Below are 24,959 nucleotides of genomic sequence, written 5' to 3'. Positions count from 1 at the left end.
AAGGGCAGAATTTGATGACAAAGCCCATGCGTTATTGTTTGTTTCATGCATTTTGATGGAAACCGTGGAATTGTCTATCCACCTAATAAAATGCACATCACCAATGACGCAAAATTCATACTGGTGAGGATGACAGCCTTGGTTAGCAAAGATATAAATCACAGTTGCCAGGTGCCCTCACGTGATAACCCTACTCAGACCTGACAAAATGTGATGTTTCCTCCTAACAAGTCCTATTGATATTGAAATACCTATTCGCTTCTGCTATCGATCAGCAAATATACTTTATCGTTTACCGAGTCTATACGTAACATTAAAAACTTGTGGAATTATTTTATCTCTTAGAATTTTTCTTCTTCAATATTTATTAACCTACAAAGAAGTGAGAGGTTATCAGGGAACATTGATTTTATCAATGGATTTGTTGAAGAGGACCTCTAACTAAAACTGAGATGATGTTCATCCACAGAATTTATTTTCTTTGGTTGTTTCTCAATTATTGTCAGGTAGGATGTTTGTAACATGTAAAATCATCTACTAAAGTTCACATCAGTCGATTACTGCTTGTAATAATCATATATAGGGATTGATTAGAGATTTGTTTCAAGACGCACAAAAGTAAATTATAAATGATCAAGTAAGTTAGCAGCTCCTATTATTCTTTTAAAACAGATCGTACAAACGTCCGAATGTAAAATGCTCTTGAAAGAAGTATCGTTCCATAACTTTTGTAATCAGGGTATGATTCGTTAAAAAAAAAAAACATTAGTATATAGCGCGTGTTAATGTGTCTTTGGATTCAATAGTTAAATCATGACCACGAAATAATTACAAGTTCTTAAAAAGTTATGCATCCGAGGAAGTTTCGATTGGGACACAATTTTGTAACAATAAAGAATTCATTAATTAATTATCAAATGTTAACTCATACTTTATCACAAGCCACGAAAATATTTAAAATGATCTAACGTTCATATATTTCTATGCCCAACTTACTAGGTTTTTGCTAAGGAAACTTTATGTCGCACATATTAGAGTCATATATGTAACAGGAGAAAGAAATGAACACCAACTCCAAATCCTGTTTTTTGAGTTCGAGTCTTGTATTTAAAATGATGTAATTGCTGTACATAACATGAACCCTGAAATACACAATAAGTGATGGCAATATTTCATAATAAATCAATGACAATCATATAGACAATCAATAGTATAAACTATGCAATTTATACACATATAGAAACGAATATTACCTCTGTAAGAGTTATCTCCCTTACATGAATGAACTCGTACATATTATAGCATTATTTGATATCGTATAGAATTTACAGTATAATATGTAACATGTAATAGCAAGTAACAATATGATAAACATACTTTATAACACACAACACAATGTACCTGATTATGGATCAGGGTTCAGTCTGACCAAAATGGTCGGTGTTATACTCGTACAAATGTAGTATGGGTAAATGCCTGTTAATTAATAATACATTTATATACCACAGGTACTATAGAATTCATTGTACAAAATATACTATATACAACTTAGATTTATAATGCACTCTCTCACTTATCACTTTTACTATTGTTAGGGTTTCCATTGAAATGCAGACAATTATAGAAATTACGTTAATGAAATAGGAATGTTAAAATGAATAGGTAATGGTAAAAAGAAACTTACGGTAGTATGTCGTGCAGTCTCAAGTCTTTGAATATCAAGAAAATATCAATTGTCTATCACAAATGGCTGACGCACGTAGTACATGTACCTTCTATATCTTTCTTTTAAAATTCTCTCCTTTCACACCTCATTACCCGCAATTTAACACGGACACCCGGGAAAGTTCTTGACCAATCAACGGGCAGATTTAAATACAGAACTGACCAAAACTATTTCTAATTTTTGAATAGATAAAAACAAGTTCAAATGTATTCAAATTAGTTTATTTTAATTTCCCAAATTTCCGGTTGAAATAAAAGCATAATAAAAATCCAATACTACCACATATATAATGTAATTTACCGATCAAAAAGAAAAGAAACGCATTGTAGTATTTTTAGCTGAAATTTTTACACGATTTTTTCATGCATGTGTTTTTGGTCTAGAATGAATGGCCTGATTGCTCCTTATTACATCTAACGCTATTGTTTACTGGATATATATTCTATAGAAATTGAGGACTCCTAATCCTAAATATCGGTCGCTCTAACTCTCAATTGTCGTAACTTCCTAATACACGTGGTTCAGGCACCGTTGGCCAATCAAATTCACGGGTTCTCGATATTTGATTGCATTCAAATGTCTTTAAATGTAACCGCTTTTTGAGAAATGCCGTGTCTGCATGATGCTCACAAGCAATTTCCAGATACAAGAGAGTTCGATATTGCACAAAGCACCATATACATGTATCGCCTTTGGAGCGGATATTAACAGCATGGTTCCACAAGTGACCGCCATAGAGCAGATAGACCACGTGTGACGCCAGCGGCACAGGATCGCTTCATCCGATTGCATCATCTTCGTCAACGATTCACAACGGGGTCATCTACAGCATCTTCCATTCCAGGGATTCTTAGAATAGCAGATCAGACTATTTTAATCCGAATCGACAACGGGATGCTGGGAGTCGAGTCCGCAGACTTGTTCGTGACATTGTTCTGACTCCGCAACATCGCCCTAACCGACGTTAATAGTCACAGACGCATAGCGTACGGCCGCGGCTACGCTGGCGGACAGTTTGGTAAGCATTGAATCTCGATTTTTACTGCAGAGGCCTAATGGAAAAGTGTACAGGCACAAAAATGAACGTTTTGCGCAAAATTGCATCCAGTAGGCTGATCGGTTTGGAGTGAATAGTGTTATGATGTGGGCAGAAATATCCCATAGAGACAGGACAGCATTGTTTCACATATCGGGTACTTTGACGACTCAACGGTATATTGATGAAGTCATACAGCCACACCTGGTACCAATAATACAGCACCCCGGAGCAATATTCTAAAATGACAAACGCCAGACCACATACTGCTCGTCTAACACGTGATGTTCTGCAAAGACGCAATATCCAGATTCTCCCTTGGTCATCCAAATAACCATACATGGAACGAACTGGATAGGCGCATCCACCAAAGACAACCACAGCCTCAGACTCTGCAACAACTGCTCCAAGCTCTGCAGTTAGAGTGGAATAACATCCCTAGCATGTTGTTAAGAGATTTAACTGCGTCCATGGGAAAGCGTTGTCAGGCAGTCATTGGTACACTAGATACTGAACTTGGGTGACCTTGAACTGTTAATGACTGTAATTATCATTAGTGGTTGTGATACTTTGATTATTATCTCAGGATTTACGTAATGTTTGTGTTATCAATAAATCAATTATTAAAATATTTCTCATGTCTTAAAATGAATATGAAATTGTACGATGCATTTTCTTTTTTTATCAGTATACAATTCCAATGTTTTTGCATTTGATATTATCTTCACAAATTGTAATGATAGCCATTTCCTCACGAATGCGCTACAGTTATAAACAATGACCATGTAGAAATCTTTATATATATATATATATATATATATAGTACGTCTATGTTAACTGCTGGGAATCCCAACGCACTTCATGAAAAGTATGAAATACAGGATTTATGAGATGAAACGCAGAACAGAAACATAAAAAATATAATTATTAATGAGGATATTGGGTATGTTTTCTTTTAAACAAGCGGATACGGTGATAAACGTGCGCAATTACATTGTCTTGTTAAAAATTCGAAGTCAACAAACCATATGCATCTAGTAAAAACAACCTTAAAAAGGTTATGACAAACTAGGGCAAAAGATCCGTTGCCTGGTCAAACAAAACAGATATTGTCCGAGGACCCAGTCAATAACTGTATAGTATTATCCACCATAGCTGGCAAATTAACTATCACCGCAGTTTACATTAGCAATGTGTTACGGAAGATTTTGACTTCAATTTATTTCCCCAGCATCAATCTCACTTCCGCCAGATCCACTTTGGTATAATATTGGTCTTAGTACAGCATTCCCTGATTCTCTCTCTCTCTCTCTCTCTCTCTCTCTCTCTCTCTCTCTCTCTCTCTAGTCCTGGAAGTATTTGTATGCTCTCTATAATGACAACTTCGATGAACACATAACATGTCTTCCAAACTCTTTGTTGACACTTTTCTATTACATCCCGATATTTTGGCAACTTCCTTTTGCGTTGTTTTCTCCTTTCTCTGTTTCCCCTATGTGCCTCAACCCATGCCAGGTGAATTATTACTTCCTCTTGTCTTTCAACACTTTCATCCCTTTATGTCTATGTTAACGTTGTCATGATCCTTGTTCTTTTCTAAACTTTCGTGTAAGAATATAGTATTAAATCAGTCTATGTTATCATTACCAGAAACATTAATACATGTCTGTCAATTCCCTATTGTTATTGTTTTTTCTACATCTTCGCGTAAAATACAGTATCGTATACAATTAAACTATTTAACTGAGGGGGTCAGCAAACTTTCAATTCAATGATAGACTTTAACTGCTTTAATATACTTATACAAACATTAAAATCAGATTAAAACTTGAAATTGATGTAATGTTTAAAACCGGGGTCCACTTGCCTGGACAGTTGCTACCGTAAACTGGTTCTTATTCATTGACATTCTGCGTGTACGGGGACCTGTGATGAAACTCCATTTTATAATGAATATTCATTATTCTATTCGGAACACTTTCATAAAATAAAAGGAAGTGTGTATCAGTTCATCAAACCGACGTACCTTTTTGCAAGGAAATAAGTCATTTTACGACATTGTAACTTTAATTAGTTACCAATTTAAGACGGGAAAACTAAAGTTTTTCTCGCTACAGCACAGTGAAAAGCAAAGGGACATATAGCAACTCAGTTGATCGAGTTGAACTTGGAACTGGCTGGCGGGCACTGAGCACTAAGTTCGATTGAAATTGGTCTGATTTAAATATGGAAACAGCAATTCAAAATCATAAACAAGAATAGGAAACGATTAGAAATAAGTACAATTCATGGAATGCATTTTTATACACCTCCTTTTTTTCCTATATAAAAGTAATACGCCTCATACGATTTAGAACCAAGATTTTAACTTTAAAACCAATTCTCACACTCCTGATCTAATGAGCGATCAACAATTTACGAACTGATGACCGGTGTCGCATAATTTACGTTCCGGCTATTTCGCGTTCCGGCAGGAACCTTAAAATACTAATTTAGTTTCCGAGTTACTCTGAAATTTTCGTTCCGGCCATAGTTTCAATCTGTGAGCCGCGGACTTGTATTTTTTTTTCTCTACCTCGAACGATGGAAGGTGTCATCGGTGAAATATCTAAATAATTGATCAGAAAATGAAAAGAGGAGAATAAGGAAATAGTCAAAGTCGTTCACAATAATCTCCTACTTCTATTGGCTTCGCCAGTCACGTGATTCTCTGCTGCTTTGTTTACGTAATGAAATACAGGATTTATTTACTAGATGAAACGCAGAGGAGAAACACAAAAAAAAGTAATTACTGATTATTTTGAAATTATGATATTGGGTGAAAGGTGAAGATAACAAATAGTGATCAATCTCATAACGCCTATAGGCTATACAAAATAGATAGTTGGGCAAACACGACCCCTGGATATACCAGAGGTTTCCAATGTAGTTTTACCAATTCTAATGATAGCCATTTTCTCGTAAATGCAAGTATGTTTTCTTTTAAATTTAAACTAGTGGATAAATGTTAATCACACTGTCTTCTTAAAACCCAAAGTCAACAAACCACATGTACATCTAATAAAACAACCTAAAATAAATGAAGGCGTATAACAAGCAGTTATAGACTGGGTCCTCGGACAAAAATTTTTGTTTGACCTATGAATGAATTTGTTGCCCTCAGTCTACCAAGAGTTCTGTGTGGCAAAAATATTTGCATAGGTCCTCCCCGGCCCTAGCTTTAAAACTGTGACAGGGGTTAGGACAAATCATGCACTCACTTTATGATATTTCCTCAAAGCGGACTAAGTTCAACAAATTTTCTCAAAAATTAAAGAAAATCAAAATCCTTGCCACATGCACATCTTCATTACCAATACAAATACTCTATCAAATAAGAAGGTCCTCACATGCATGAGTTATACGGACAAATCATGTACCCTCCGTATAACATTAATTTTCAAATAAAGGGGCAAAACTCCTGTAAGAGAGGTCGAAATGGATCAGAAAGCGAGATGAATATTGCTCCTTTACATAATGATTATCAAAATTAATTCAAAATTAATTTCGATTATGACCACGTTTGGGAGCAATTATATTTGCCTAAATCACAACTTCTCCACCTCTTTGGAATATCCCTGTTTCTCCTTCGAGCAAAGCATTTTTGCAATTCCATACATGCACATATGAATTTGATTACCGAGTTTAAAATTTCTCTAAGCTAGGATAGTGCAATGTCCTTTGATTTTATAGCCCAGAGAAGAATCAACTCCAAGGGAAGAGAGACGAAAGAAAAGGCAAATTAAATTCTTTTTAGGGATTAGAATTTGTTTGCCCGAGAAATAATGATCCCTTGGGTCTCTCTCTCTCTCTCTCTCTCTCTCTCTCTCTCTCTCTCTCTCTCTCTCTCTCTCCAATCCATTTTAAACATTTATATTATGTATGTAACTTTATGACCGCATTACTGATCAAAATTTAACGTTGATCACTTTTCAACGACTATTTTCTTATCAAAATCTAATATTAAATCGTCAACTTTTAGTGTTACGAAATAACCCCTGGGGTCGTTTTTCAATAGGATCACTATTTAATGTTACATCGGCATACTTTTCATGAAGCGCGTTATTTCAGGATAGTAAAGGTCGTTTTGTTTGATATGTAAATATCTGGATTTTTGATCAGGCTACGATTTTGCTGTGGATGAAGCCAGATGAACTTAATAATTCGCCTTTACTGGGAAGAATTGACTATCAGTATCATCCGAATCTCGAATATTCTGGTATTTACATATTTCTTTTTGCACACTAATTATAAGTTATATCAGTTTGTCTGATTCTTCTGTATGCTTAAGATTTGATTTGATTTGATGTTTTCCGCCATACTCAACAATTTTTCAGTTATATGGTGGCGACCAGTTTTTATTGGTGGAAGAGAGAACCCAGATAAAATGCACCTGGTAAGAGACCACCGACCTTCCGAAAGTAAACTGGGAAACTTTCTCACTTACCGGCGCGAGCAGGATTCGAACCCGCGCCGACCAGAGGTGAGAGGCCGTGTGATTTTGAGCGCGATGCTCTAACCACTCGGCCACGGAGGCCCATGTATGCTTAAGATTATGCTGCAATCCATTAGTAGAATTATGTACAAATGTAGCTTTTTCAAAATGGATTTTGAACATGTAATTTCAATCAACACTAGAGCTATATATAACTTAAATTCACACTGATTTAAAAAAAAATTATTATCTTGTGGCGGTCAGTATAAGAGGGGACTTACACTACACCGCTAGAGAGCTAGCTTTTCTAGTGATGTGTTAGAGTGTATCTCTTGATCGCGCAAGTTACTAATGTAAGTAACAGTGAGTGTGATCAGCACTTAGTTGGGTTAGTTTCTGTGGAAACGAGGGAGTTATTTATATTCGGTCTTTAGGGGGGTAGGAAAGACCGAATATAAATAACCCCCTCGTTTCCACAGAAACTATAGTTGGGTGACCTCTACACTTTACAACCTTTTGGCTTTGTATCATTTGAAATTTCTTTACGTACGAATAAAAGCATGTAAAAAGCATGTAATAGTGATAGAGAGTGAGTTTAACAGTCAAATCACTTATTTGAAGCGAACAGCAGTGTCACCTAAGTGCATTTTAATTGCTAGAAGTGGCCGAAGCTGAGAGTAAATTTCCAGACATCGAATTATGAAGGACTGCTCCGAGATTCGGTGAAGGCGTCAGTCAAAATATTCAGCCGAGCCAGTCAAAATATTCAGCCGAGCCGAATCTCAACCGAGATTACTATCAATGTATAACGCTCTATTTTTCAGATGGTCCCGGAGAAAGGTGTATTAGATCTACATTCAAAAAGGCGATGGCAGAGATTAAAAAAGACGTAGGATGTATATCATTTGACAAATTTAAACCGGCATTTAACTATGGCAAAAACCCTCGTGTATATATCGCATACAGTGCAACAACTGGAAAGTATGATCATTATACATATATAGAATACATAATTCATATCATTATGACTGATAATTTTATTATTTTGTTCTTTCGTAATTGTACGATTTTGTCATTTCATACAATAGGAGGTATAGATTGTATGTAGGATACCATATTAAAGGGACATCTATAGTAAACTATGTATTTCACTATACTTAATTATAGTAAAATCTTTGATAGGTATCTTAACCTTACGCTAGCAAAAATCTGATTCTTTGATTTATTACATTTGTGGTAAACACATTGATTCATTAAAGTGCATGTAATGTACTATAGGAAAACCTTTGATACATTGATATACTAGTAAAAAGTTTGATTCTTTAATTCACTACAATAAAAAAGTTTTATGCATTTATTTACTATGATAAAAAATGCTTTGATAATTTCATTTACTATGATAAAAAAATGAAACTTTAATTAACTGCAATAAAAACTTTAATAATTGTATTTACGGTAATAAAAAACTTTAATAATATAAATAAAAACTTTGATACTTTTATTTACTACAATAGAAACTTTCATATTTTAATTTGCTATATACGTGTAATTAAAACTTTAATACTTTTATCTACTTTATCGGTATTAAAGACTGATATTTTATATACTATGATAAAAACTTTGATAATTTTATTTACGTTATTATAGGAAAACCTATGATACTTTTATTTACTACAATAAAAAAAATTATACTTTAATTTACTATGATAAAAATTTGATAATTTTATTTTAAGTTATAGTAAAACCGTTGATGATTTTATTAATTTAATAAAAAGTTTTATACATTCGTTTACAAATAAATTACAATAGTTGAGACATTGATACTTTTATTTACTGTAATAAAAACTTTGATACCTTTATTTACTATAGCAAAAAAATTTATGTTCTGTTTACTGCAATGAAACTTTTATAAATTGATATATCATAATAAAGACTTTCATAATTTAATTCATTATGCTTGTATTTATCCTATGGCTAAATATTTAATACTTTTCTTTGCAAAAGTAAAAACTTTCATATACTTTTATTCATTATAGTAATCAAATTTATTCCTCTAAGATAAATACAATTATTGAGAATGATATAGGAATATGCTGACCACTCAATATCTTGAGAACATTTTGCTTCATAGATATCAAACTTGGTACCGTGGTACATCTTTAGGAGAAGATGACCCCTATTGATTTTGATGTCACATGGTCAAAGGTCAAACTGGACATAGGAATATACTGTCCGCTCAATATCTTGAGAACCCTTTGCTTGACAGACATCAAACTTGGTACAGTGGTACATCTTCAGGAAAAAATGACCTCTATTTTGAAGTCACATGGTCAAAGGTCAAACTGGACATAGTAATATAATTATTGTCTTCTATATTTTAAGAATTAGTTGCTTGCTTACACCAAACTTGGTACACTGGTACAGCATAAGGAGTAGATGACCCCTATTGATTTTTAGGTCACATGGTCAATTCACTCTTGACATACGAAGATATTATCTGCTCAATATGTTGAATTGGTGATACTACTTTCAATTTAATGATACATGTGTATAACCCTTCTCAATTTTGCACCATGGGGGTATATGTGTTTTACAAACATTTCTTGTTGTATTTATATTCACCGGTAAATTCAAAAATTACAATATGATATAGAATAAGCTTTGATACCTATTTCTAAGATACCAAAACCTTTTATATACATGTACTATAGTAAACACTTTCGTACTTTAATTTGTTTAGTATTTTTTTAAAAATTCTTTTATCTATTGTAGCAAAATCTTTTATACTTTAATATGTCCTATTTTAGAAGAGGGACTTGTAAGTTGTTAGAACTTGTTCACAATCCTTTTGATTTGATCAATAAAATATGTTCAAAACAAAACAAATTATGTCCTAGTAAAACTTTAATACCTTGATTTGATATTGTGAAATGTTGACACTTTGAATTAATATAGTAAAACTTCTGATTTAATTTTGTAAAATTGTGTCACAGTACTTTTATTTGCTTTAGTAAAATCTTTGATACTTTGATTCATCGTGGGGAAAACTTTGATAAATCAATTTATTCTAGTAAAACTTTGCTACGTTGATTTCATATAGAAAAAAAAATGGTACTTTGATTTTTATCTATATAGAGGAAATCAAAAGACCAAATAAAGTTTAAATTTTTTATTGAGTGGCGTTGTTGGTCGTGGCATTACAAAAGCAGCAATAGGTCGCCAGGCAGGGCAGACCCAACAATCAAACAGCAGCAGCATACAAAGTATAGGCAGCATAAATGTTTGCCATTCCGGGTTGACTGCAAATGGCCATTTACCTATAATACGTTTAACTGATAAAATGTAAACTTTCAAACTTCACATAGCATCAGCAAGCAACAGTATAAAATCAAGCAGCATTTGTTTGTTCCGGGTTGACCGCGAACATTGCACCAAATCATTTACACTTCTAAAATATCAATCAACTCTTCACAGTTCAATGTTTTGCAACTATACATATAAAACATAGTCAGTAGCACAAACTTAGAAAAAATTAGATGCTTTGATTTATTCTAGTAAAACTTTGATACTTTTATTTGATATAGTAAAACTTTGGTACTTTGATTTAATATACGGTATATAGTAAAACTTTGAATTACTATAATTATGATAATAAAATTTTGACACTTTGATCTACTATAGAAAAACTTTGATACTTCAATTTAACATAGTAAAACTTTGAGACTTTGGTCTTATATATATATATATATATATATATATATATATATATATATATATATATATATTTGGTACTTTGACTTAATATAGGGAAATGTTGACACTTTAATTTACTATATCAAGACTTTGAGACTTTGATTTGAAAGTTTAGTTCTAGTTTAGTTCTAACTTATTAAAACGTTGACACTTTGATTTAGGGACCGGTCAATATTTATTGGGGGGGTTGGGACCGGTGCAAAATGCAATAGGACACACATTTATTTTGACTTACAAACTGATAGGACTCCATTTTGTTTAAAACATTGATAGGACATCTATATTTTTTTATGCAAATGTATCAATGAATAAATAGTATTATAAACTTTTTCAAACTTTTAATTCAACTATCTTTTAAACAATAATAGGGGCCTACTGAATTATGTGCATGCTTTATTTCATGTCCAAGTTGAATATACTAGAGACAATTTGCAATAAAATACCAATCTAATTAAAATCAGATCCTAGGATATGCTCACAATCGCTACATGTATAAAAGCTGGAGAGACAATTATGAAGAACTCCAGAGATTTTTAAAATGAAGTAAAAATGGTGTTTAATCATACACATAAATATTCACTTATTAGATAGGACACACACTTTTTAATTACACATCTGATATAGGACAGCAACTTTTTTTTGTATTTTTAGAAGATAGGACATAGGTGTTTTTTAAATGGAAATATGGAATGCACCGGTCTTAACTCCCCCAATAAATATTTACCGATCCCTTACTATGTTAAAACTTTGATAATTTAATTTATCTTGGTAAAACTTCAAGGCTTTGATTTCCTGTTGTGAAGGATCATAGATTACTACATTATTGTTATTTTTATAATACTAGTACTGACAAGTTGCTTACTATTTCTAACAATTATAGATGCGAATATCCTGGACAACTTGGGATGCCTGACGTCTACGAACCTGATGTTGATTTTAGACTTACCTTTAATATACATGAAAGTTGTATAAATATCAAAACGCTGAAATATTACCTAGTTCGAATTCTGGGACTGCAAGATGAACATACTCGACCAGATAGAGACAAATACGTTTCTATTCATTACGAAAATATTGGTACTTGGTTTTTCTTCTTCAATTCTTGGTACTTAAAAATTTATACCGTGAACTTTAGATTTTACGGAAGCCCGTTGAGGCCAGTACATAGAAAGATTTTTTTTTAAATTGCGTGTAAACGCAATAAAAAAAATTCTTTCTATCTACTGGCCTCAACGGGCTTCCGTAGGATTTACTATATGGCATAAATTGAATAATATAAAATATTAACATGTATTTTTCTTATCGAAATATATTTGTGGCATGAATTACATAATGCAAAATACTACCAGGTATCATGTTGTAAACTTCTTATCAAAATATATTACGTGGTTTTCACTTCATAAAGAGAGAGAGAGAGAGAGAGAGAGAGAGAGAGCACATTGAACACTATACATGTACAGTAAATATATAAATGTTAAATGACATTTATGTAAACGTTTGGTTTACAGTTGATGAGAAAAACGAGTCCTTCTCTATCTCACATGCAGCAGAAGGTGGCTACACGGGACTCGAAAGTGTTCCCTTTGCGTACAGTAATTATCCGTATGACTTCTCCTCCATCACTCACTTTGGGCCCTTTGAGAATGGGAAGGATCCGTCCAGGCCAACCATTTCATCACATGCATCCTTCTCGGGTGTTACATTTGGAGAGAGAAGACATCTTAGTGAAATTGACATCCGCAAACTTCGAGATCTCTATGGCCCCAAATATGGTAAAAATCAATATGCATGTGTCGTATATATTAAACAGAATTTTTTAAATGTAGGAAACTAGACCTATGAAGTTTGACATAATGATAAACTATGTATATTAATCATATCTTACAATTCGACAAATTATTGAATGATGTTAAAGTATTGGTCTGTTGAATGCAGGATGTGCGCAAGCGCGAGGGAAAAGTATAAATAGAAACATCGCGAATGGTTGAATATTGTTTAATGTCCCTTTCGAGAATATTTCACTCATATGGAGACGTCACCACTGCCGGTGAAGGGCTGCAAAATTTAGGCCTATGCTCGGCGCTTATGGCCATTGAGCAGGGAGGGATCTTTATCGTGCCCCACCTGCTGTGACACGGGACCTCGGTTTTTACAGTCTCATCCGAAGGACCGTCCCATTTAGTCGCTTCTTACGACAAGAAAGGGGGTACTAAGGACATATTCTAACCCGGATCCCCATGAGCAACATCGCGAATGAAGAGGATTTCGTTTACCATATACATGTATATGTAGTAGGAAAAAAATCATTTTATGTTTATACGTTAAATTTAGATTCCCCACGGCCATTGCCCAAAGTAGTTTCCCGTCTGATCATCTTTTATCGCAGACTATCTGTGATGTTAAGATTTTTCTTTAATTTCCAATTTATCCGTTCATCAGTTTTTGCATATATCCGAATAAGAATTTTCAATGTAAACATGACTTTGCGCCACAGTGCCGTCTGAGATTTTTGTATGGTTTCGGCATAGATGTCCACAAACTTTTCTTACCCTCTCCGAGGAGGCAATAAAACATCCCAAGATACACAGAGGCTTGTTACTGCACAGTAAGAAAAGTTTGATATTCTACACATCTTTACGCCATTACGACCATGAACAGTCTCCCAGACAGACAACTTAGATCAACACGAACGCTAACACAGCAAGTTCTCCTGCTATTTGAGGAAAGAGTAGAATATTATCACAACAAACTCCGCGATGTGCGAAGAAACATTGATTCAATTTCTATTCAGTTTGAGGACGACAGGCCGACCGATGAGAGTACCATAGGAGCCATGAGGACGGACCTCCTCCGCCATTCACATATCTACGACAACCTTTCCAGGGAGTTTGAATCGTTCTTGAAGGGGTCTAGAACCGTAGCCAGTATTAGGGAGGAAGCTGCCCACAGATTGGTTGCCTCCACAGTACGAACCAAAGTCGACATAATACTCCAAGAAATGGGAAGTCGGCTAGCACAAGGCCCCCCACCCCGGACGTCTTCAGCTAGCGTTAAGCAGAGCCCTCCACAGAGCAGAGGCCCTTCTGAGACTGGATTGAGCACCATCACGCAACGTCAGGCAGCCAAAGCAGACCTACAAGCGGAAAGGGTAGCACTTAAATTTACTGAAGAAGAAGCTAATCTTATGAAAAAGCAGGCTGCTATTGAAGCGGAACGCAAGGTACTGGAAAGTCGCAGGGCTGTAGCAGTGGCACAGACCACCTTCGAGGTTTTGGAGACACTTGATAGGAGGAAGGAACCGGATATCTTAAGCCAGCTCAGTGATGGAGATGATCATCATGTTGCTTTTGAAAGGACAAATAGTTATGTTCATAACTTGGAAAACAATCCAGATGATCATAAGAGTTTGTGTTCTGAATTAGACGGAGTAAATGGCTTTTGTAATCTGAGACACTCTACACCTCATGAGAAATCTGTAAAGGATCGGGTTTCTATCTCAAACCTCAACCCACAAGCCCAAACATTCTCTCCATTTGGCTTCAACCAACTAACCCAATACATAGCCAAAAAGGACCTGATCCCTTCCCGCTTCTCAGCTTATGATGATAATCCAACTCATTACTCATCATGGAAAGCTACCTTCCAGAACATACTCACAGAGGTGGGTGCGACACCATTAGAACATCTTGATTTACTTGTTCGATGGCTTGGTCCGGATTCAAAGAAGCAAGTACAAAGTATACGCTCAGCAAATGTTCAGCATCCAGAGAGGGCACTACGTCTCGCTTGGGAACGCCTAGACCACAGATTTGGGAGTCCGGAGATAATTGAGGATGCTATTCAACGTAGGATATCGGATTTCCCAAGACTACAGAACTATCAAAGGAAGGAATTCTTTGACCTTGCGGATCTGGCTAGTGAAATAGAAGGAATCAAAAATGACGATCAAAACGCTATTACATTTGCATACTTTGACTCTTCCTATGGAGTAAATAGACTGGTATCAAAACTACCGTCCAATCTGCAAGAGAGATGGACTCATAAAGCAAGTGAATATAAAGTACAGCACAATGGACAATTTCCTCCATTTACCTACTTCTCTTCATTCCTTCAGAACAACGCAAGAGTGAAGAATGACCCAGGATTTATCTACGAATCTGATAGTCGAGGACAAAATCAGAAAAACTTCTTACGTCATTCGAACAGCAGTGGTACCCTTTCAACGAAGAAAGTGTTAACTAAAAAGACAAAAGTGGCGGCATCTGAAATCTCCACAACGATCTGCCCGCTACATGGAAAAAATCACTCATTAAATGAGTGCAGGGCTTTCCGCGCGAAACCACTAGAGGAAAGACTAAAATTTGTACGTATGAAACAAATATGTTTCAAGTGTTGTTCCGACCAACGACACCTCGCAAAAAACTGCAAATCAAATGTACAGTGCAGTGTCTGCAATGTGGATACACACCCTACAGCGCTTCACCCCGATTCGGTCAAAGACAAGGGAGAGACAAGTCTGTCAAAAGTGACGTCTACCTGCACTCAAGTCTGCGGCACAGCTTATGCCACAAACAAGTCCTGTGCCAAGATACTACCGGTTCGTGTCTACCCTGAAGATAGACCTGAAATAGCTCTTACTGTTTACGCTATTGTCGATGACCAGAGTAACCAGACCCTAGCGACTTCGTCGTTTTTTGACTTCTTCCATGAGAAGGGACCAGAGCATAGCTACACTCTAGTTTCTTGTGCTGGAAGTAAACCTACATTTGGCAGACAAGGAAATGGGTACATTGTGCAGTCCTTAGACAATGCTTGTTCGTTACGACTGCCCACCTTTCTAGAGTGTGACGAAATCCCGAACAACAGGGACGAAATCCCTTCTCCTCATGTCGCACAACAGTTCAGCCACTTGCAGGATATTGCTAACTATATTCCTCCAGTAGATGATAAAGTGCAAATAGAACTGTTGATTGGCAGGGACCTTCTGCAAGCTCACCATGTAATAGAGCAAAGAGTGGGCAAAGTCTGTCTACCTTTTGCACAGAAACTGACATTAGGATGGGTGATCCTCGGAAAAGTATGTTTAGGCAACAGACATGTTTCAGAAGCAGTCAACACAAACAAGACTTATTCTTCAAAGTGGACGCCCCACTTTCTTTGAGCCATGTGAAAATCAGTTCTCTATTGTCGACGGTGTGTTTCAGAAAACAGATCAGGATGAAAAGCTTGGACCATCTGTAGAGGACCGAAAGTTTATTGACATTATGGACTCCTCCTTCACAAAGGATGTAGATGGACGATGGATGGCACCACTACCTTTCAAGGAAAATAGACCTACTCTACCCAATAACAAATCACAAGCCCTAAGACGAGCTTTGATGTTAGATGGCAGCTTTAGACGCAATCCCAAGAAGGATCTTCATGCTCAAGATTTCATGCAGAAAATCTTTGACCACGGGCATGCTGAGATAGCACCTCAGTTTTCGTTGGATTCAGAGTGCTGGTACCTGCCATTATTCGTTGTGTACCACCCCAGAAAACCTGATTCCATACGTATGGTCTTCGACTCCTCTGCCAAGCACGAGGGCTTATCTTCGAATGAAGTACTGATCAAGGGACCAGATCTGACAAACAACCTGTTAGGCGTCTTACTTCGGTTTCGAAAGAACAAAGTTGCTATTACAGGGGACATGGAGCAAATGTTCTATAATTTCAAGGTTACAGAGAAAGACCTAACTTCTTGAGATTCTTATGGCATCCTAATGGTGATCTGAGTGAACCATTCAAGGAATACCGTATGGCCGTCCATGTCTTTGGGAATACTCCCTCTCCCTCAATAGCCACCTATGGACTGCGCAAATCGGTACAGCATGCTGATAGTGATGTCCAAGAGTTTGTTTACAGAAACTTTTACGTCGACGACGGATTGACTAGCTGTGCAAATGAGAAGAAAGCTGTGAGCTTGATGAGGAGAACGCAACAAGCTTTAATGGAAGGAGGACAACTTCGACTACACAAGATCGCTTCAAACTCAAAGGCTGTCCTTCAAGAGTTCGACAATGAAGATCTCGCCAAAGATCTCAAACACCTTGACTTTGGATGTGATGCACTCCCAGTTCAGAGAAGCCTTGGGGTCTCCTGGGACATAGAAACTGATTCAATCACATTTCAAGTATCCAAGGACCTGAAGCCATTTACCCGTAGAGGAGTACTATCCACCATTAACAGTCTCTTCGACCCAATAGGATTTACGGCTCCAGTCACATTACAAGGAAAACTTTTACTGAGGGAGATAATGTCAACGGCTAAACACGTGAGCTGGGACGAGCCACTTCAACAGGATTTCATCCTTCGGTGGGAGAATTGGGTGAGCTCTCTTCGTTATCTGGAAGACGTCAAAATCTCTCGCATGTATGGCAAATTCTCCTTGACTTCAGCAGATAGTCATAGTGTCCATATCTTCTGCGACGCTTCAAAGGAAGCTATTGCTGCGGTGGAGTACCTCAAAGTGACTACAGGAAACTATACAGATGTTGGATTCTTAGTGGGAAAGGCAAAGGTTGCTCCTACGCACGGACACACTATACCCCGTCTGGAGTTGTGTGCAGGTGTTCTTGCTGTTGAGTTGGCAGAGACCGTCAAAGAAGAACTGGATATAGCAAAGAGTGTGTTTCGCTTTTATTCCGATAGCAGAGTAGTTTTGGGCTACATCTCAGCAGAGGCAAGACGTTTCCATGTGTATGTGTGCAATCGCGTCAGCTGTATAAGATCCTTCTGTGGTCCAGAGCAGTGGTGCTATATACTTACCGAACACAACCCAGCAGACATCGCAACCAGAAAATTCGAAACCTCTGAACTCCCTTGCAGTGTATGGTTACGAGGACCAAAGCTTCTTAATGATGATTTTTCCAATGTCTGTGAAAATTTCCCCTTAGTTGATGCTGATGACGATATTGAAATTAAGAAGGGAGCTGTAAGCATGAAAACCGACGCATCTCTGTCAAACCCCACACAGAAATTTTCTACCTGGTCAGAAAGGATCACCAAATTCTCATCTTGGAACAGGCTAACTAGAGCTATCACAAACTTGAGAAAGATCGCCTTGAGCCTTCAAAGAGAGAAACAAAAATATCCCTTACCTGTGGAAAAGTTCATCATCAAGCAAGTTCAACATGAAGTATACATGGACGAGGTGGAAGCAATTACAAAGGGGAGCAAGCCACTAAAGAACAGCTCACTTCTACCATTGAATCCAGTGTTAGACTCTGACGGAATTCTACGAGTTGGAGGACGCTTACGACACATGCCTAATGATCAACTCCCTAGAGAGGACCTTCATCCAATTATCATTCCTAAAGGACACCACATCGCTGTGCTCCTGATACGCCATTTTCACGCTGAGACGCATCATCAAGGACGTCATTTAACAGAGAGTGCCGTACGTGCAGCCGGATTTTGGGTAATTGGTGGAAAGCGATTGATCATTGGAGTAGTTAAAAGTTGTGTCATTTGCAAGAAACTCAGAGGGAGCTTTGGATGGACCAAAATGGCAGACCTGCCGAGAGACCGATTAGAGACTGGGTCACCATTCACCTTTGTGGGAATTGATGTTTTTGGGCCCTGGCCTATTGTCTTAAGGAAAACCCGAGGTATGCAGAAGAACCCTAATCGTTGGGCCATTCTCTTCACGTGCTTAGTGTCTCGATCTGTCCATGTTGAACTCATCGAGGAGCTAAACAGTTCTTCATTTATTAATGCCTTACGCAGATTTGTTGCTATTCGTGGGCCGGTGCAGCATTTTAGGTCCGACAGGGGCACCAATTTTGTAGGAGGAACAAAATAGCTCATCCTAGATGTCCACTTCATAGAAAAGGGTCCAGTTGCCACCTATTTGCAGAACAACAAGATTTTTCCTGGATCTTCAACCCACCCCATGCTTCACATTTCGGTGGAGTATGGGAAAGGATGATTGGCTGCTGTAGACGGATATTGGATGCATTGCTATTGGAGAACAAGTACGATTTGACGCATGAGGTGCTCTCAACCTTTATGCTTGAGGTATGCGCCATTTTAAACGCTCGACCTCTGGTGCCTATTTCTTCCGATCCTTACCAACCAGAAGTATTGGCACCTTGTCAGCTGCTAACACAAAAGGGCGCTTCCTCTGATTTCATCTTACCTAGCTGCAACTTAAAAGATGCTATAAAGAATCAGTGGAAAAGAGTGCAGTACCTAGCGGATAATTTCTGGACACGTTGGCGCTCGGAATACCTTCACCTCCTTCAAACTCGTCCTAAGTGGGAATCAGATGGCATTCACTTCAACACGGGTGACAAAGTGCTTCTTAAAGACAATGATTCACCAAGAAACCATTGGCCTATGGCAGTGATTGAAGACATTTACAAAAGTAATGATGATGTGGTACGCAAAGTCAAAGTAGCGGTTATACGTGGAAATACGCGTACGACGTATGTCCGTCCAATCTCCCAATTGGTGAAACTGCTAGAGGTCAAGTGATCGATCTTTAGTGTATTGGTACTGTGTGATGTGCTATTTACTTACTGAGTGTAAATGTGCTATTTGCTTACTGAGTGTAATTTTGTATTTCATGATGATTTGTTTTATCATGTGAGAATCATTTTTCATGATGTTATATGGTTTTACAAGTATTCAACCAACAAATGTTAGGTGTACTACTTTTATATTAGTTATTGTTCACATGGTGATTTCTCGTAAAAATCAAAAGGGGAGTGTGATGTTACGATTTTTCTTTAATTTCCAATTTATCCGTTCATCAGTTTTTGTATATATCCGAATAAGAATTTTCAATGTAAACATGACTTCGCGCCACAGTGCCGTCTGAGATTTTTGTATGGTTTCGGCATAGATGTCCACAAACTTTTCTTACCCTCTCCGAGGAGGCAATAAAACATCCCAAGATACACAGAGGCTTGTTACTGCACACTATCCATGTTTTCGATCACATGTGCTTTTGACGTCACGTGATCATGAATATTTCAAAAAGGGGCGTTTATTATTCGACTATGAGAATAAAGGAAATTAGTTTGATTGCTTTTGAATCCGATCCAATTAAACTGTAAATGATTTGTCTAAAGTGTATAACTTATAAATACAGCTTTTAAATATTTAAAAGAAAATATCATGAATGTGAAAACTTATAATTTGTGAAAATTGATACTTTGTTTGCATCTTTGTTTATTGGCAATTTTATTTCCAAAATGAAATGTGAAGATAACGAACAGTGATTAATCTCATAACTCCTATAAGCAATACAAAATAGATAGTTGGGAAACACGGATCCCTGGATATATCAGAGGTGGCCTAGGAGGAGTAAACATCCCCTGTATTTTATTAGTTCACAAAAGCATGTTAAGATAGAAAGTTTTTGAGCTGTATAGCTATTATAGTATTTGTACTTTGTTTCTATTTTCAGAACACAAATCCTTTGACAAAGTAAAAGGTATTAATCTTATCAAAATCAGTTGTAATTAAATATGTCACCGTCTATCTATGGGGCGGTTTTTTCTTCAATACATCGATTTAAATATTGCTCTTGTAAAGGTATGTATCTCGTCATGTATTTTTTACTGTAGGAAGTTTTCAACCGGTCCAGTGTAACTTTGATTTGCCGCTCTGTAATTTAGTCGATGACGACACGGGCTATGGGCTCTCCTGGTTTAAAACGTCGGGTCCTGTATCTACCGAGGGGCCCCAGACTGACCATTCAAACGGCGCAGGTAAGAACCCCCTCCACACATGAATGCAAGAAAATCTGGATCCGCCTCAAGGTTTTATTAAATTGTTACTTTGATGTCATTTAATCTAAACTTATTTTCTTTTTAATCTACTTTTAAATTTGTTTATTGATTGGGTATTTTATTGGATAACTGTTGGTTGTTATCTTTGTCTAAATATATTTATTTATTTATTTTTATTTATTTATTGGTTTTTTGTTGTTGGGAAAATCAGATTGATATGAACGTTGGCGGGTTAATGGATGGATAATGCATTGTAGCACGCCATGAATTCGTTCACCAAGCGTCATTCAGCCCTACCATGTGATTTTCAAAATGTATTCACTCAGACTGAATATTTACATTTTATTTACTTGTAACGTTTTGGAAAAATCCTTGTTAATTCAAATTTCAATAAATTTCTGCATACACATCAAGCAAGGAATTACCACGGCTCTCCTACATTACAGCCCTATTATAGACTCCACTAACTATTGCTGCAGGAGCTGAACACTATCACAATCCCTGCTACAAACGAAATCCAGTAGAATTTACGTGGTCAACTTTTTTCAAGTGCTTGTCGGAACTTGTAACGACGACCAGATAAGAAATTTTTAAGTTTTGGAAAAAGGAAAAGGTCGCTTGGGGGCTAGATCTGGGGAGTATGGTGGGTGTGGCAAGACGGTAACCTAATCCGACTTCAAAAATTGCTTCACAAGCTCAGATGTATGTGATGGAGCATTATCATGAAGTAGACGATCATGCCTAAATCCTAACACAGGGAGTCGTTTATGATAATATTTCTTGAGATTTTTTAGTATACTTACTTACTTAATCCTCTTGGTGCTAGAAAGCACATAAGGCCTTCACTGAGGATCGCCATCTCTGTCTGTCTGCTGCCATGTTCTGAATCCGGCCCCAAGTCCATCCACACTCCTTCATCTCTTTCTCTACTGATCGCCGCCATGTTTCCTTTGGTCTCCCTCTATTTCTCTTTCCTGCTGGTGTCCATCTCATGGCGATCTTTGGGATTGATGTTGCTCCCATCCTGTGGACATGTCCGATCCATTTCCATCGTCTCATCTTGATCATCTCAGATATTGGTGATGTTGACGTTCTCCGATATAGATCTTTGTTGCTGATGGTGTTGGGCCAGAAGACCTTCAGAATCCGTCGTAGGCATTTGGTCTGGAAGACATCCAGTCTGTGGACAATACCTTTGGTCACCTTCCACGACTCGGCACCATATAGGACTTTTTAGTACAACATATCTTGCCCTTCGGCACCGGAATTTGCACGGCTATACCATCGCATCAGAAGAATATGCAATAAAGAACCTTCTTTGTGCTTCAATGATTCTTTTTGGCAGCTACAGGCTTTCTACCGAGTTTGGTTAGCCATATTTTGTTTCCAATTTTTCTTACTGGTTCGAAATAGTGAACCCATGTTTCGTCACCACTAACAATGTTTGCAAATTGTCTTTGATTGAATTTGGGAAACATTTTGAGCAATTGCTTAGCGGTTTGTACTCGTACCCGTTTTTGATCATCTGTCAATATATGCGGTATCCACCTGGTAGAAATCTTTCGTCCTTTCAAAATACGCTTTAAAATGAAATGCACCCGCGATAGCGATATGCCAACAGTTTTGGCAATATCACGACTCGTGTATCTGCCATCACTTTCAATTACTTCTGACTCCTGATTTTCACCATCGTCGGAAACGCACTTCTTTTACCTACCGATCGTGGTTTTTCGACGATGGAATTTTACTGGAAGCCAACCAAGTTCCTTCAGAATTTGTGTAATGTGGCCACTTCTCGCCATTTTTGTTTTGAATCGCGCTGCTGTGTTCTGAACACAGTGAAGTTTTTTCTAAGTAAGACTGGTTAACTCCATTGAGATGATGCATTAATATAATCAATGCGCGATGTCACTTAAAAGTTCACAAGCATTCTACAAGTGTCAAAAGTAATGAACGGTCTTAAATGACCAATCTGACCAATTTGGTGATACATGTGTAACATGATAGAGCAATTGTGTTGCATTGCCTCTCCATCAATTCTAAGACATTAATTGCATCATTTCGCGCATGAATTAATTTATGCACGCAATAACTCATTGAAGAGAACAATAATTCAAGTAATGCGCACGTGAGAAGAGTTGATGCGCACATTAAATCAATTATTGCTCTCTTCAAAATTAATTATAGCGCATCAATTCAGTTGTTATCATCAATTTATTTACAATTCAATTATAGAGCACATCAATTCAGCAAATTAATTAATGCTATCAACAATTCATTTAATGCGCGCGAAAATTTAGATTTGAAGATATCATTCATTAACTATTTGAAGAGATGTTTCCTTGAATTATTGTGCTCACCAAATGTTATCTTCAAATAATTAAAAATAACTTCAACTATTTGACTTCAAGTTAATTCGTCACTCCAGATAGGTTTGACACAGCATCGAAAATCGAATCCGGTTGAGATACCAACGACCTAACAACTACATGTAGGTTACAGCGACCGGTCCGAAAATACATGCAAACGATACCGTTATGTAATCCGTACATTAGTTTTGTCACTGTGTAATACCATTGTTCAGTAAATATGTGCAATACATTTAATGAAATATTCATAGGTTCCTACATGTTAGCAAATGGCACATCCCACGGAGGAAATGCCCGTTTGGTCAGCATTACGGAAACTTCACGGGGTAAGGTGTGCGTGAGTCTGTTCTATTGTTTACTGGGGAATTCCACACTGAGAGTGCTGCAGCAGGATTCCATGAGCGGTAACATCACAGTTATTGACCAGAGGAAAAACACTTTCAACAGTACTGCAAGATCATGGATGCCACTGCAAATCAGTCACGAAGCTTCAAAAATCTGGCGGGTAATTTCATTTAACAGTCCCCAAATACTTTTCCTAGAATAAGCAACAAAAGATATGCTCCTCGACTATCAAATAAAACACTTATTATATACTCTCAAGATCTTGTCATATTGCCATAATTATCCTAGTGTATAAGCAAAAAATATTATATGTATATGAATATTCAAAGATTATGCATTTAATTTTAGCTCGTCATTGAGGCTGAAGTTCTACGAGGTGGTGTTGCAGTTGATGATGTGCGTGTGGAATATAAAGAATGTGAAAGTCCAAAAACATGCGTTTGAAGTCCAACAATTATCTCTTTCATATTCCTTGAATGTTAAAAGTTTATATTCTCTCTTTCATATTCTTTGAGTGTCAAGATCAGTATTTCAGATATCTCCTTGTATGTGGTAGCTTAAATTCAGCTGTGTTGTAATTTTTCATGCAAAAGGTTTTGAAATAAATATTAATCTGATAATTACATGTATTTATTTCTTCTCCAGTCTCTTTTGATGATATAAATTGTGCAGTTTTTCGGTCAAAATCATCTATATTTCAAATTATTCATTATTAGAACAAGATGTGTTTCTGAAACACAAATACCCCCGATAATGACTAATTACGAAAATGACCAAGGTCTCAAGGACAAATATCTTAGTACCAGTAGAAAGATCTTGTCACAAGAAATGCTTATGTCCAATATGAAAGGTCGAATATTTACCATTTAGAAGTTATGACCAATGTCATTTTTTTTTAAAAGTAGGTCAAAATTCAAGGTCAAAAAATTTAGTACCAACGGAAAAATATCTTGGTACCAGTAGAAAGATCTTGTCAAAAGAAATGCTCATGTATGATATGAAAGCTCTATTATTTACCATTTAGAAGTTATAACCAATGTAAAAAAAAAAAAAAGTAAGTTAAATGTCAAGGTCAAAAGGTTTAATACCAACTGAAAGGTCTTGTCACAAGGAATACTCATGTTAAATATCAAAGCTCTATCACTTACTGTTCAAAAGTTATTAGCAAGGTTAAAGTTTTCAAAAAGTAGGTCATACTCCAAGGTCAAGGGGTCAAAAATATTGGTACCCACGGAAAGGTCTTGTCACAAGGAATACTCAAGTGAAATATCAAAGCTCTATCACTTACTGTTTAAAAGTTATTAGCAAGGTTAAAGTTTCAGACAGAATTACAGAATCACAGACAGGACAAAAATAATATCCCCCCCCCCCCCCATCTATCTCGGGGGCATAAAACACGTCATGTATTCTTAACCCATGGATGCTTTGTGACAAATTTCTTAAAAATGGTCAAGTAACTCATCAGAAGGTCACAAAT

General features: G+C 36.7%; 1 protein-coding gene across 1 annotated transcript; it reads left to right on the top strand.

Annotated features, from left to right (window-relative positions):
* The first annotated feature begins 282 nt into the window (after positions 1–282).
* Positions 283–24,102, top strand: LOC125682849 (meprin A subunit alpha-like). The gene is made up of 9 exons (XM_056144580.1): positions 283–506; positions 6,924–7,020; positions 8,061–8,217; positions 11,870–12,066; positions 12,498–12,761; positions 20,444–20,470; positions 20,604–20,747; positions 23,389–23,642; positions 23,831–24,102. The coding sequence occupies exons 1-9, from the start codon at positions 453–455 to the stop codon at positions 23,924–23,926; spliced, it is 1,290 nt and encodes a 429-aa protein (XP_056000555.1). The 5' UTR covers positions 283–452; the 3' UTR covers positions 23,927–24,102.
* Positions 24,103–24,959: the final 857 nt, after the last annotated feature.

Source organism: Ostrea edulis, chromosome 7 (genome assembly GCF_947568905.1).
Source record: "Ostrea edulis chromosome 7, xbOstEdul1.1, whole genome shotgun sequence".
NCBI classification, from domain to species: Eukaryota; Metazoa; Mollusca; class Bivalvia; order Ostreida; family Ostreidae; genus Ostrea; species Ostrea edulis.
This window is presented reverse-complemented; position numbering and strand designations above follow the sequence as displayed.

Coding starts and splice junctions, on each gene's coding strand:
- LOC125682849 (XM_056144580.1), top strand. CDS start 453: ATGATGTTCATCCACAGAATTTATTTTCTTTGGTTGTTTCTCAATTAT. Junction 507..6,923: donor TGTTTCTCAATTATTGTCAG/GTAGGATGTTTG, acceptor ATTTTTGATCAG/GCTACGATTTTGCTGTGGAT. Junction 8,218..11,869: donor TACAGTGCAACAACTGGAAA/GTATGATCATTA, acceptor TAACAATTATAG/ATGCGAATATCCTGGACAAC.